This window comes from Trachypithecus francoisi, unplaced genomic scaffold (genome assembly GCF_009764315.1).
Source record: "Trachypithecus francoisi isolate TF-2019V2 unplaced genomic scaffold, Tfra_2.0 Lachesis_group20, whole genome shotgun sequence".
Taxonomy (NCBI): Eukaryota; Metazoa; Chordata; class Mammalia; order Primates; family Cercopithecidae; genus Trachypithecus; species Trachypithecus francoisi.
The window spans coordinates 52,174,236-52,189,767 of NW_022681466.1; the positions used below are offsets into that span (position 1 = coordinate 52,174,236).

General features: G+C 37.6%; 1 protein-coding gene across 13 annotated transcripts in view; it reads left to right on the forward strand.

The window, feature by feature from the left end:
- Positions 1 to 15,532, forward strand: part of NCOR1 (nuclear receptor corepressor 1) — a 191,012-nt gene that overhangs the window by 48,132 nt on the left and 127,348 nt on the right. For all 13 annotated transcript variants that reach the window (XM_033181763.1, XM_033181769.1, XM_033181758.1 and 10 more), the window contains exons 5-6: positions 5,897 to 6,079; positions 12,289 to 12,402. In XM_033181763.1, the coding sequence (XP_033037654.1) occupies positions 5,897 to 6,079; positions 12,289 to 12,402 (297 nt within the window). The remainder of the gene's footprint in view (positions 1 to 5,896; positions 6,080 to 12,288; positions 12,403 to 15,532) is intronic.

The window sequence follows — 15,532 nt, forward strand, 5'->3', positions numbered from 1 at the left end:
AAAATAACAAGTTTTAATATTTGGCTATATTTTGTGACATTTCAAACAATGAGAGTTCTATTAATAACTTTCCCCATGCACTTATTTTTATTTACCCATCTTTTGTGAAATGTTTGCTCACGTATTATGTCCTTGTTTTGTTGCTGTGTTTACCTTTTTCTTTCTTTTTCTTTTTCTTTCTTTTTTTTTTTTTGAGATGGAGTCTCGCTCTATACCCCAGGCTCCCAGGCTGGAGTGCAGTGGTGCGATCTCAGCTCACTGCAACCTCTGCCTCCCGGGTCCTGGTTCAAGCAATTCTCCTGCCTCAGCCTCCCAAGTAGCTGGGATTACAGGGATGCACCACCCTGCCCAGCTAATTTTTGTATTTTTAGTAGAGACAGGGTTTCACCATGTTGGCCAGGCTGGTCTCTTGAACTCATGACTTCATGATCCACTCACCTTGGCCTCCCAAAGTGCTGGGATTACAGGCGTGAGCCACCACGCCCGGCCTGTGTTTACCTTTTTCAGCTCTCTGCTTTGCTTATTATTAATTCTGCAGATTAGGAAGTGCCTGACACTTAGTAGATACAGAATAAATATTTGTCACAGAAAGAAATATGAATTTAAAAAACCCTTTAACAGTAAAGTGTTAACCTTTTTATTAACATATACTAATATTTTTCCCAGCGTCTTTTTGTTTCAGTTTTTCTTTTTTTAAAAGCATACTGAAGTTTAAAATGTTTTTACTGTCATCAAATCTTTTTTCTATAATGTTTATTAACCTTTATGCCTAATTGCCCTTTCTTCCCTGATATTGGGAAAATAAGTACCCACACATTTTCTTTGAGTTTTCAGGCAATGAAGAATAATTTAAAAGATAGTAAATGTTACCTACAATTTATTTTCAAATAGTTCAGCCAAAATGAAGTTATATATACACACACACACACACACACACACACACCCAAACACACACACAGAAAGCAAATATGTTAAAATGTTAACCACTGGTGAATCTAGATAAAGGATAAATGAGTGTCCATTATACTGTTCCTTCAACTTTTAAGTAAATTTGAAATTTTTCAAAATAGTAAGTTGGATGGGGAAAAATTCTTTGCCATAAGCTAGAAATTAGCTAAGCGTCTAGGTGTTTTGTGACCCACCCCACCTTATCATGTAAAATATCTTTATCATACAGTAGTCTGTGAGGTTTATAAGAAATGTTCTGCTGATTAAAAAAAAGAAATTTAAAAATACAGTGAATAAAGGTCATCTTCCATGGCTGAATACATGACCACAAATGTCATTTATAACTATAGAATTTTGGTTTTTAGCAGAAAAGCATCTTAAAAACTGATTCATTAAAATGGGACGTGTCGTGTTGTAGTGTGACCCATTTCCATGTTATAATTGAGAAACTGGATGTTCAGAAAAATTAAGTGGCCTAGGTAGTACCTCCTGAGTTGGAATTAACCCAGGACCCCTGACTCTAGTCCTGCTTTTTTTCCCCTAAAGTGTAAACCATGGCTACTACTACTAACTAATACTTCTCCTTCCGTCTTCCTCTCCCCATTCTCTCCCAACTGCCCCCCTCCAGAAGTAAGGATTTAAAAAGAACTGACATTTGTTATATATGTATTTTTAAATGTTAAGCCTAGGTATATCATTTATAGAAGAGTTAAATAAGCTTAGAAAGAAAAAATTACCTACAGTTTTGCCACTTAAAAGTTACTAACATTTTCATGTTGATTCTTCCCTATTTGTATGTGTATTATTTTAATATTAATTTTATGGGTTTTTTTTTTGCTACTCCTTGTGGAACAGGGCTAACCCATAGGCGGTGTGTCCAGAGTCAGTCTGTATGAATATTTTAGTGTGCTCACTTTGTACATTCTGTTTAACTTTACTTTTGCTTAAATACGTGCTTAGCTTCTTTTTGTGCCAATAAGTTTACAACTGTATTGTTAGTGGCTGCTTAGTAGTCTACATATGAATAAATAAAGTTCATTGATTAAATAGTTATTTATTAAATTGTCGTACATTTAGGTTACCTATTTGTTCAGAAGTACGGTGTTGTGACATGCATTGTTTTTTTTTTGAGACGGAGTCTCACTTTGTTGCCCAGGCTGGAGTGCAGTGGCACGATCTTGGCTCACTGCAACCTATACATCCCAGCGATTCTCCTGCCTCAGCCTCCCAAGTAGCTGGGACTACAGGTTCATGCCATCAAGTTCAGTTAATTTTTGTATTTTTAGTGGAGACGAGGTTTCACCATGTTGGCCAGGCTGGTCTCGAACTCCTGACCTCAGGTGATCTGCCCGCCTTGGCCTCCCAAAGTGCTGGGATTATAGACGTGAGCCACTGAAGCTGGCCCATACATTATTTAGGTTGTTTTTTTGGTATACATTCTTATTTCCTTAAGGTAGATTTCTTTTAGTATAATTAATTACAGACCAGGTTGATTTTTAAGGTTCAGTGGATATTTCCAGATTGTCCTGCAAAAGAGTAGGGCCAGTTCTTAACTCCTGACAGCAGTGTAGAAAGGTACCCACTTCTTGGCTGGGCGCGGTGGCTCACGCCTGTAATCCGAGTGCTTTGGGAGGCCGAGGTAGGTGGATCAGCAGAGGTCAGGAGTTTGAGACCAGCCTGGCCAACATGGTGAAACCCTGTCTCTACTAAAAATACAACAATTAGCTGGACGTGGTGGCAGGTGCCTATAATCCCAGCTACTTGGGAGGTTGAGGCAAGAGAATCGCTTGAACCTGGGAGGCGGAGGTTGCAGTGAGCTGAGATTGCGCCATTGCACTCTAGCCTGGGGGACAAGAGTGAGTCTTCATCTCAAAAAATAAAGAGTAAAAAAATTAAAAAAAAAAGTATCCACTTCTTTTGTATCCTTGCTTGACACCACATGTTTATTGTTTAACAAAAAGATTGTTAATTTGATGAATGATTGTTTTTTAACTTACACTTATTATTTGTTAGTAAAATTTAACATTTTTAAATTTATTGGTTATTTTTCCTGTTTTGTAAATTGTTTTTTCATATATGTTGCCCATTTTTCTGTTGGTTCATTTTATATTGAGTTGTTAGAGTGCATGTTTTACAGAAGGTTTTCCCATTTAATCATCTGCCTTTTTAATTTGTTACTGCTATTTTGATAAGCAGAAGATTGTGTTTTTTTGTGTGTGGGTTATTTATTTATTTATTTATTTATTATTATTATTATATTTTTGAGACAGAGTCTTCCTCTGTTACCCAGTTGGAGTACAGTGGTGCCATCTCTGCTCACTGCACCCTCCGCCTCCTGGGTTCAAGCCATTCTCCTGCCTCAGCCTCCCAAGTAGCTAGGATTACAGGCTCGCACCACACCTGGCTGATGTTTGTATTTTTAATAGAAATAGGGTTTACCATGTTGGCCAGGCTGGTCTTGAACTCCTGACCTCAAGTGGTCTGCCCACTTTGGCCTCCCAAAGTGCTGGGATTACGGGTGTGAGCCATTGTGCCCAGCAGAAGATTGTTTTTATTTTGATCCATCAATCTCTCTTTTTTTGAAACTAATGTCTTTTATATCTTTTGCTTTTGGCCTTCCTGAACCCAAGATAATGTGAATCCTTTTTTTTTCTTAAAACTTGAGGCTTTTTGTGATTTGCTAATAAGCCTTTTATAAATGTTTGCTATTACTTGGCTTTTTTTTTTTTTTTGATGTAAGATATGAGGTAAGAATCTAATTCTTTTTCTTCAGGATTGGTATCTGGCTGTTTCAACCCAAGATTGTAAGCTTCATGAAGGCAGATAGTTTGTTTTGATCCACCATGCTATTCCTGTTACATAAGTAGGCACTTGAAGATTTGTTTTCTTGTTAAATATTTAATATTTAGAAAGGAAGTCAGTGGAAAATATTCATTTGTATTATTAATTCTTTGGGCATGCATCAGAATCACCTGAGGAGCATTTTTGAAGTTTGCTGAATCAAAATATAATCTCTTTTGCTATTATATATATTTCTGTAACACAAATTTGCTCATATGCATATAGTGGGAGAATGATATTAATTAATGTATCATGAAAGTCCTGGTGGTTCACCAAAGATCTTTCTTTATGCATTGACATTACTAAGTTCTCAGGAGTACGCCGTCTCATAATGACAGAAAAAGGCTTCATAACACATGAAGACTTAGAAATATTTGAACATTCTGCATTTAGTTTTCATTTAGTGCAAGTAGTAGCTGGTTTAGTGAATTTAAGAACTGCTGTGCTTTTCACAGTGTTAGTGAAGATTTGAGCATTGAAAAGACAGCGTGAAGAAAATTTTCTTTTAACGTTGATAAAGCAGGGAGGGGGAGAAAAAAAGGTTGATAAAGATGGTTATGTGCCAAATCTGATTTTTTTCTTTTCTTTTCTTGAGATGGAGTCTCGCTCTGTCACCCATGCTTGAGTGCAGTAGTGCAATCTCAGCTTACTGCAGACTCTGCCTCCTGGGTTCAAGCCATTCTCCTGCCCCAGCCTCCCGAGTAGCTGGGACTTCAGGTGCCCCCCACCATGCCCAGCTAATTTTTGTATTTTTTAGTAGATATGGGGTTTCACCATGTTGGTCAGGCTGGTCTCGAACTCCTGACTTTGTGACCTGTCTGCCTCAGCATCCCAAAGTGCTGGGATTACAGGCATGAGCCACTGTGCCCGGCCACTGATATTTTATTTAGATGAAACATACTGGTTTATTTTGGAAGCCAGTGACCTCAAGGATTTACATCTTAAGAGAGGAATCATAAACTCTAGGGCTTAAAGCTGCCAAAGATTGACTGTATGCCAGATGCAAAGGATACTGGAGCTCTAACTCTATTAAGTCTATTAGAATTGTTACTGTTTTTATTGGTGCTTTCCTTATAGAATTGTACAGGTTTTAGGGTATAGCCATAATCTTATTTTCCCAGAAGGCCTCTTAGATTCAGTGCATACTATTACAGAATATGAGGCTTTTCATCAGTGTATATTAGCTGAAATATCTGTACGAAGGTGTTTTGAAGCAGCTGTCCTGTTATCTTCTGTATGCATTCTTGGCTCACAACTATTGACTTTCACAGTTCCTTAATCATTATTTAATACACTTTAGGGTTCTGTAGTCCTGTGAACTACCCTCATTGTAGGTTTCTCATAGTCTAAGTAAAACTAGTTCTCTAAAATTTATCTGTTTTATAATATTGCTTATATCTTTAGAGCAGACTGGAAATTAATAGGGTGTGTGTGGATGTGTGTTGGAGGGTAGTGGATTTTGGGTGAAGGGGCTTTCATTCTGGTACAGCTCTGCTGATTTGGAGGTGCAGTGGGATGTTTTTGACTAAGGAAATGTTATGTATGCTGTAGTGTGGGCTTTATGAAATTAGGCCCAAAGATAGTAGCAACTGAAGTTCCTAGGTCACTTCTCTGACTTGTGTATCTCAATTTTGGTTTGGAAAGCCTGAAAACTTTTGATAGGAACTCTTGGCCATGTTATAGTTGTTAAGTTGGGTGGGCACACAGGTTTTGCCTGGAATAATACTATTTCCCAACCACTTGTTCAGACCATTTGAAGAGCCATTGCAAGGAAATGGCTGAGAAGTTGGTATCTTCCTTTGTCATGGTTGCATTATTTACCTATAAATTCTCTATAGTTTCGGTATTGTTACACTAGAGGCTGAACAACACTAACTCACCTCACTTCGTATAGCTTTTAGGGTCTTCAATATAGTACATGGTATATCTAAACTATAAGTGAGATGTGAATTTGCATGTATGTGAATATGAAAGTTACTACTAGAAGTTTCATTAGAGACATAGTACACATGGCTCTGCTGTGGTTTAAAACTGACTTTTTCATTTAAGGCAATCTGGACTCTATTAGTGAGAAATAAATTGTTTTTCTTCGTTTTATTCTCTAAAGGATCCAGCATTCGGAGGCAAACATGAAGCTCCATCCTCTCCAATTTCGGGGCAACCATGTGGAGATGATCAAAATGCTTCACCTTCGAAACTTTCAAAGGAAGAGTTAATACAGAGTATGGATCGTGTAGATCGAGAAATTGCAAAAGTAGAACAGCAGATCCTTAAACTGAAAAAGAAACAAGTAAATGTCTTTGCTTAATATATTCTAAGAATGTATGTTTGTCTCCCTACAGAAGATATTTTTGAGTTTTCCATATTTTGAAACCTTACATAAAAGGAATCATGCCTTATATATTCTGACTTGCTGTTTTTTGTTACTATTGTGGTTTTCTTACATTCATTCATTTTCCTTGCTGCACTCTCTGATTATGTGATTGTAGAGGGTGAAATTTATTTGTCCATTCTATTTTTGATTTTTTTTTCCCTATTCCGTACAATGGTGCTGGTTTTTGGTTCACATGTAGAGATTTTTCTAGGGCATGTGCCCAGGAATTGGCAGTACTTGGCCCAAGATTATGCACAGTGAACTATTTAATAAATGATACCAAATTTGCTAAGAAGTAACACCATTTTACATTCCCACTGGCAGCTTATGTGAGTACTGGTTTGTGCACATTCGTGCCTTTACTTGATATCATTTTTTCAGATATGAGATACTCTTCTCTGTGGTTTTGAAGGAGGCTGAGCGTATTTTCATTTGTTTATGGGTTATTTGAGTTCCTTATGTGCATTGTTCAAGTCTTTTGTCTATATTCTCCTATTTTGTCTTTGAAATTTTTAGGATTTCCTCAAGTCCCTTGTCAGATATGTATATAGAAGATTTGCCTAGTTTGTGGCCTGTCACTTCACTTTTAGCCAGTATTCACTCTAAGTGTACACTAAGTGCATTTTTTTTTTTTTCTTCTGATTTGGAGTCTAACTCTGTCACCCAGGCTGGAGTGCAGTGGTGCAGTCTTGGCTCACCGCAACCTCCGCCTCCCAGGTTCAAGCAATTCTCCTGCATCAGCCTCCCGAGTAGCTGGGACTATAGGCGCTTTATGTGCTTTTAATGTATTCATAAAGTTGTACAGCTATCACCACTCTCTAATTCTAGAACATTTTTATCATTTCAAAAAGGAACTCCATACTTACTAGCAGTTACTCCCCATTCCCCCCTTTCCCCAGCCCCTGACAACCACTAATCTATTCTCTGTGTCTGTGGATTAGCATATGCCAAATATCAGAAAAAACAGAATCATATGTGACCTCTTATGTTTGGCATCATTTATTTAGCATGTTGTCCTGATTCATCCATGTTTGTATCATGTCTCAGCACTTCATTACTTTTTATGCCTGAATCCCATTGCATGAGTATATTATGTTTTGTTTATCCATTCATTAGTTGATGGATATTTGAGTTGTGTTCATTTTTTGACTGTGATTAATAATGTACTGTGATGAGATTCATGTACTCGTTTTTGTGTGGACGTATTTTTACAATTTTCTTTATATATCCAGGAGTGGGCATATGGTAAATCTATGTTTAAATTTTTGAAAAACTTCAAAACTGCTTTCCAAAGTCTCTGTACCATTTTATATTCTTACCAGCAGTGTATGGAGGTTCCATTTTTTCCTACCTCCTTGCCAACATCTGTTATTTTCCTTTTTAAAAAAAATATAGCCATCCTTATAGATGTGAAGTGGTATCTAGTTGTAGTTTTCATTTTCATATCCTTAATGACTAATGATGTTGAGCATCTTTTCATGTGCTGATTGGCCATATGTATATCTTTTTAGAGAAATGTTCATTTAGATTGTTTGCTCATTATTTAATTGGGTTGTCTTTTTGTTATTCTAAGAATTCTTTATATATTCTGGACATGAGTTCCTCATCAGATATATGACTTAATAGATATTTTCTCTCATTCTGTGGGTTCTTTTCACTTTCCTGATATTATCCTGTGATGTACAGAAGTTTTGAATTTTGATGAAGTCTAGTTTGTTTTTTCCTTTTGTCACTCTTGCATTTGGTGTTGTATCTAAGACCCATTGCCTAATTCATGGTCACAGATTTATACCTATGTTTTCTATAAATTTTATAGTTTTACCTCTTATATTTGGGTCTTTGATCCTGATAGTGTTTTTTTTTTTTGATGAACAGAATTTGTTTAGGTTTTATATGGAAACCCCCTGGGGTTATTAAGGTAGTTTTACTGTATTATTTTTAGAAGTTTTATAGTTTTGCTTCTCATCTTGTTCTTAATCCACTGAAAACTACATGTTGTATAGTCAGTGTTCATTTATATTTACTTATATATTTGTCTTCTTACATGCTCACCATTTCTTCTTGCAACTCAAGTCTTCCATTTAGGGGAACACCCTTCTACTGAAGAACATCTCTTAGAATTTCCTTTAGTGAAGGTCTCTTAGTTGGCAAATTAAGTATTTGTTTGGTTTTTATGACTTAAATATTGTCTTATATTTGGCCTGTTTATTAAAAGATATTAATTTGGTATGTAATTATTTTGTCTTAGTATATTGTCTTCTTGCTTCCACTTTTAAGACATTAGCTCTTGGTCTAAATCCGTATTCTTTAATGGATAATGTGAATTTTCTTTCTGGTTGTTTTCAGTATATTCTTTTCTTCGGGGTTCTGTTATTTTTATGATGATACATTTAGGTATTTTCTTTTCCTTTTAAATCTATCCAGCTTGAGCTTCCTGAATATGAAGGGTGGAGTTTTTCATCACTTTGGGAAAATTCCAAGCCATTATCTTTTTTACAAAACCTTTCTAACAGTTTCTTGTTCTACTTATGAAATTCCTGTTAGTTGTAACATCTTATCACTCTTGTCTTCCCTATCTCTTATTTCTCTTTCTTATTTTTTTACTTCTTTGGGCTTCATTCTGAGCAATTTCTTCAGCCTGTCTTCCAGTTTACATTTTCCTTTTCAATTATATGTAATCTGCTGTCAAATCTGTCTTCAGTTTCAACAATTATAATTTTATTTCTGGAATTCCTGTTTGGCTCCTTTTCAAATCTGCCTGGTCATTTTTTAAAACGTTTTTTTGCTTTCATTGAATTGTATTAAATTTTTATCATATGCCCAACAATTCTAGTTAAGTGTTTATTGGTTTGATTTTGCCGAGTCTCTTTTCTTTCTTTTGTCCTTATTTTCTTTACTTGTACAATGGTAATAATCTAGTAATAACACCAACTAAATCACATGATTGTTTTATGAACTCAGATAATGAATATATTGCATAATATCTGGTATATAGTAAATGTGCATGTAATCCATTATAATAATTAGAAATAATGAAATACAGTGTATAATTATTATGAAATGTACCACAGCCACAAATTTTATTGAGAGATATAAAAGACAACTAGAGAAAACAAAGAAATATGCCATAGCTGGATGGAAACAGTAATAATACTGTGTGTTCATCTTGCATTAAATCATGTCTCATACAGTTTCAATAAAATTCCAATTAAATTTATTTTTAAAACATGGCAAATACATTGTAAAGTTAATGTAAAAGAACAACCAGGGCCAGGCTTGGTGGTTCAACCTGTAATCCCAGCACTTTGGGAGGCTGAAGCAGGCCGGATCACCTGAGGTCAGGAGTTTGAGACCAGCCTGGCCAACATGGTGAAACCCCACCTCTACTAAAAATAGAAAAAATTAGCTGGGTGTGGTGGCGGGTGCCTGTAATTGCAGCTACTCTACTTGGGAGGCTGAGGCAGGAGAATCACTTGAACCCCGGAGGTGGAGGTTGCAGAGAGCCGAGATTGTGCCACTGTGCTCCAGCCTCGGCAAAAAGAGTGAGACTCCATCTCAAAAAAACAAAACAAAAAAACAAAAACAGGTGAGGAGGGAGTGTGTGTGTGTGTGTTTGCTTTTAGCCTTTGAAGTGTAATGGTTTTGTCCCAGGGCTATTTGGGTACTAAGAACAAAGTGTGATGTGTTTATTCCTTAACAAGGAATCTTTTTTTTTTTTGCTTCTTTTTTCTTTTTTGAGACGGAGTCTTGCTCTATTGCCCAGGCTGGAGTGCGGTGGCTTGATCTTGGCTCACTGCAAGCTCCGCCTCCCGGGTTCACACCATTCTCCTGCCTCTCCCTCCGGAGTAGCTGGGACTATAGGCGCCCGCCACTGCACCTGGCTAATGTTTTTGTATTTTTAGTAGAGATGGGGTTTCACTGTGTTAGCCAGAATGGGCTCGATCTCCTGACCTCGTGATCTGCCCACCTCGGCCTCACAGAGTGCTGGGATTACAGGCATGAGCCACTGTACCCGGCCTACAAGGATTCTACAAGAAGGACTGAGGCAGGAGAGTGGCATGAACCTGGGAGGTGCAGCTTACAGTGAGCCGAGATGGTGCCACTGCACTCCAGCCTGGGCGACACAGCAAGACTCCGTCTCAAAAAAAATAACTAACTAACTAAATAAATAAAAGAAGGCCCTCTAAGCAGGAAAGAAAGGGGATCATTGAAGAACCCTTTACCATAAAAATGATCTCAGAATTTCCAAATCTTTCTTTTGCTTATGCAGATAACAGACTGCAAGAGTACTTATAATTCCAAAAAGTGGAAGTGTTCCATACAGTTTACACTCTCTTGGTGGTTATTTATTATTATTTAAAAAAATTTTTTTTTCGAATCAGGCAGCCTTCTGAGCCAGAATAGATTCAGAAACTCCCTCTTGGTGTATTTTTTATGCTTTCATTTGGGTATGGTCTGATTTACAGTACTGGGAGCTTTGACTATCACCCTTATTTATTTTATTTTTTTGAGGCGGAGTCTCCCCCTGTCACCCAGGCTGGAGTACAAATGGTGTGATCTTGGCTTACTGCAACCTCCACCTCCTGGGTTCAAGCGATTCTTCTGCCTCAGCCTCCTGAGTAGGTGGGGTTACAGGCGTGCGCCACCATGCTGAGCTAATTTTTTGTATCTTTAATAGAAATGGAATTTCACCATGTTGGCCAGGCTGGTCTTGAACTCCTGGGCTCAAGTGATCCACCTTCTTGTTCTCCCAAAGTGCTGGGATTACAAATGTGAGCCGTTGCACCCAGCCTGTCAGTCTTATTTAGTAGTGTAGATCATTTTTTCCTGTAGGCTATACTAGACTTAACCTTAATTTGTCCTTACCTAATTTTTCTTTTATCATGTTAGGCAGTGAACTTACGCTAAATTTATTCATGTGGATATTTTTAAAGCATTAACTAGGTATCAGGCACTGGTTTAGGTGTTGGAAAAAAGCAGTGGACAGAGCAGACAAGTCCCTGCTTGCTTCACTGGTAATACTCAGTAATATTTACAATTTATAGTGGTAATATGCTTTATATATATGTTAAGTCATTTAGTCTTTTCAAAAAGCTGTATGATAGGTAGTATTATTATCCCTACTTTATTTATGAGTAGTTTAGGTGTTTGTTTAATATTGACTTAAGGGAGCCAGGCGTGGTGGCTCACATGGGTAATCCCAGCACTTTGGGAGGCCAAGGTGGGTGGATCACCTGAGGTCAGGAGTTCGAGACCAGGCTGACTAACATGGTGAAACCCCATCTCTACTAAAAAAAAAAATACAAAAATTAGCCGGGCATGGTGGTGGGCGCCTGTAATCCCACCTGCTCAGGAGGCTGAGGCAGAGAATTGCTTGAACCCTGGAGGTGGAGGTTGCAGTGAGCACCATTCTACTCCAGACTTGGTGACAGAGCAAGACTCCATCTCAAAAAAAAGAAAAAAGAAAAAAAAAGATTGACCTAAGTACCCAGAAAGGTTCCTAGGATCACACCACCTATAAAGGGTGACCCTGAGGCTCAAACTCCGGCACACTAATACAGTTAGCCTTTTCTTTATACTTGCGCACACCAACAGTCTATATTTTTGTAGTTTTGTTGATTGCCCTTTGACTGGAGCACTATAACACGTGAAGGTTGGGTGTTGAGGGTGGCGTGGTGCCATGCTGAGTTAAGGATTAACCCTTGAACTCCTTTCTACCATATTCTGCCCAGCAAATATTAATGTATACTGTGTATCTATAACATATAAGAGTGTTTTTTCAGTGCTGTCAAAGGTCATTGTGATAGAGGTATGTAGAGTACCTTCATTAAATTTAATTTCTCTTATTATTTTGCTTTAAGTTTGTCAGAATTAAAATCTTAAAGGATGCTTCCTCTTAGTTTTTTTTTTTAACTCTGTATCTTATGAAAATTTATGTTGTTTGATTATGAAATAAATCCGGTTAATTCTCTTTGAGCTCTTGGTCCATGAGACCCTTGTGGATTAATTGGTTACCCTACAGAATCTACAAGCAAAGCTTAGTAGCCTGTGTTATCTCCAGCGGTTAATCACTGCTGGGTGTGGTATGCAGCATTTGCTTGACTCTTTCTTTCTGGGTCTCTTAGCAACAGCTTGAAGAAGAGGCAGCTAAACCTCCTGAGCCTGAGAAGCCCGTGTCCCCTCCTCCTGTGGAGCAGAAACACCGCAGTATTGTCCAAATTATTTATGATGAGAATCGGGTAAGCTCATACCATCTCTGGCAGCATAGGCCTTTAAATCCACTTGACTCTGCCCTTTTCAGTTTTGAGTGTATGCTGGTATAATTTTAATCTTATTAAAACCTGATTTCTCTTATAATTTTGAATGTTCATAACTTTGGCTGACTGAAGCTTGGTGTTTTTTTCCTTATCAATTGAAAGTAAGTTTACAGTTGTGCCTTAAATTATGTAATATTTCATTTTACATTATACATTATATAAATATTTAATCAGTACAATTTTGTCAGCTGAGTCTCCTATTATATGAATACTGGCAAGGAAGTTTGGTAGCATGTAATACAAAACAACCATTCTGCAATTTTTCACATAATAAATGATGTTTAATGCTGACTACTGATAACATTTTAGTAAAGATAGGTCATTGCATGTGGAAATGAACTTTCTTATCAGCATTAGTTCACAGTCCATCATAGTTGGGCTGTGGTTTGAACTTCAGTTAAAAAGTTCAAGGCGGGGCATGGTGGCTCACTTGAGGTCAGGAGTTCGAGACCAGCCTGGCCAACATGGAGAAACCCCGTGTCTACTAAAAATACAAAAATTAGCCAAGCGTGGTGGTGCATGCCTGTAGTCCCAGCTACTCGAGAGGCTGCGGCGGGAGAATCGGTTGCTTCCGGGAGGTAGAGGTTGTAGTGAGCCGAGATTGAGCCACTTCATCTCAGCTGTTTGGGTCTGTTTGGACAACAGACCAAAACTCAGGTCTCAAAAAAAAAAAAAAAGTTCAAGGTAGATTTTGACCTTTAGGTAGACTGCTTTTTTTAGGTTTACTTTTGTACTCTTAATGGATCAGTTCATGGATTCAGAAAAGCCAGCCACGAATTCTATGTATCATTTTTGTAATATCAAAGTTAGTTTTGGCCAGAATATGGCCCAGGAACTAGCTGTTAGAGGGAAACTGATTTTACCTCAATATGAAGAAAGTGTCTGTTTAACAGTGGGCTTCCAGAAGTCCACAGTGCAAAAGATGATAATATGCTCTATACTGTGGGATAGAATAGGCTTTTTAGATAAAGATGTGATCATCAGGTAAAATTTGGGATTGTTGTTTTGATTTATTTGATTTGTAGTGAGAGGATTCATCTGTCAGTCTGTCTTATACATACAGTCTATAACTTTATAGTAGTCCACAGCCTAAAGGAAATTGACCTTAAGTAAAGCAATTGTGAATTAATAAATATTTATGTACATGTACTCCTGAACTTAAAAGCTAAAGAAATAAACATTTATAGGAATGATCTTGGATTTAGATATACATGTATCAAGTAGATTACTGACAGTCATCAGAAATATACTTATGGTAATGGTAAGTGTTATGGGCAAGTAAAAATACGGGCAATTAACATTATTTTCTTGGCTGGGTTCAACATTAGTCCAATTTATTGTATGGCCGCAACAGTCTACACGAAGATAAATCCAGTAAAGAAAGGGAAGGAGGTGACCATGCCTAAGATGGGGGCTGTGGCCCAGGATATACAGTTGCTCCCTTGTTTAAGAAAAGCCCAAAATAGGGGTTTTATGTGAAATCTCTGATTTGTTAAAAAAAAAAAAAAGTTCTCTGTATAGCTGCAAAACACTTTTGTGGGCTCATGGGCTCCATAGCCAGTTTGTGACTGTGACCTCAGGGATCAAGTAAATAGGCATTAGTGGTGATACCAATGGAGATTTGATAGTTTTTTTTTTTTTTTTTAAGTTTTATAACTTTTTTTTTAGTGTGAATTATTTTTCAAATACATTGGATTTGGTAATAATTATTAATAGATCTAATTTATTAATGAGCCTTGTCTTACAATATTAGTGAATTCTGTGGTTGCCTCACTGGGATTTGAGGACTGAATACTATTAAACAAGATCTGATCTAATAGAGAATTTAATTTGTGTTTAATTTTTATATATAGATGTTTTTATTAGTATAGTGTTTGTTGGTGCATATTAGCAAAACTTGAAAACTACTTTTACACCTCTTCTTTCTGTTTTAACATTTCCATATTTGGTTTGTTGTTCATTCTATGAAGAAAACCAAATCTGAAATCTGTTTTAGTATTAGACTTGCCTTCCTACAGTGAAGATTTTTTCTAACCCACAGCAACTATAGAAGTCATCTTTCTTTTCCTTTTTTTCTTTTATTTTTCTTCTCCACCCTCTCCTAGTCTCCCTCTCCCTCTTCTCCTCCCTCTCCTTTCCTTCTTTTCTTTTCTTCTTTGTTTTTTTTTTTTTTGAGACAGAATTTTGCTTTGTCCCTGAGGCTGGAGTGCTGTGGCACGATCTCGGCTCACTGCAACCTCCGCCTCCCAGGTTCAAGCAATTCTCCTGTGTCAGCCTCCCAAGTAATTGGGATTACAGGTGTGAATCACCACACTCAGCTAATTTTTGTATTTTTAGTAGAGACGGGGTTTTGCCATGTTGGCCAGGCTGGTCTTGAACTCCTGGGCTCAGGTCATCTACCCATCTCGGCCTCCCAAAGTGTTGGGATTACAGACATCAGCCACTGCACCCGGCCTTTTTTATTCCTTAACAGACAGGGTCTCACTAGGTCTTGAACTCCTGGCTTCAAATGATCCTCCTGCTTCAGTCTCCCAAAGTATTGAGATTACACGTGTGAGCCCCCATGCCTGGTCTCATCTCTTTTTTATGTATGTTTTATATATGTACCTGTGCAGTTTCACATTTGTAACAGGGAGCTCCCGGAGGGAAGGAGGAGAGCACAGTGGGCCTAGAACCCAGTCTTTCTCATATGTACTCCCCAAGGCTTTTTCTGCCCCAATATGCTCCCTTTGAAAGGCCCTCCCTGTCTCTTTAGCATTTTTTAATGAATGAGCATATCTGTTTCAGCGCCATAGGCAAGGAGGAAAGGGGTAATTACGGAAGTACACCTCCCTCTTATTCCTTGTGTGACATCGGTCTGCACTAGTTGTAATTAAGCCAAGTTTAGCTTAAGAGATCGAGGGACCGTTTCTTTTATTTAGAAAGTTAGTGGGAGGAAAAAAACTGCCCCAAAGTGTTAATTTTAAAGTTGACTTCCTGAGAAAAGTCGACTTGCATCATAGTTAAATTTCAGTCTGAGTTTGTTTAGTCTCTAAACAGACTATTTTTAACA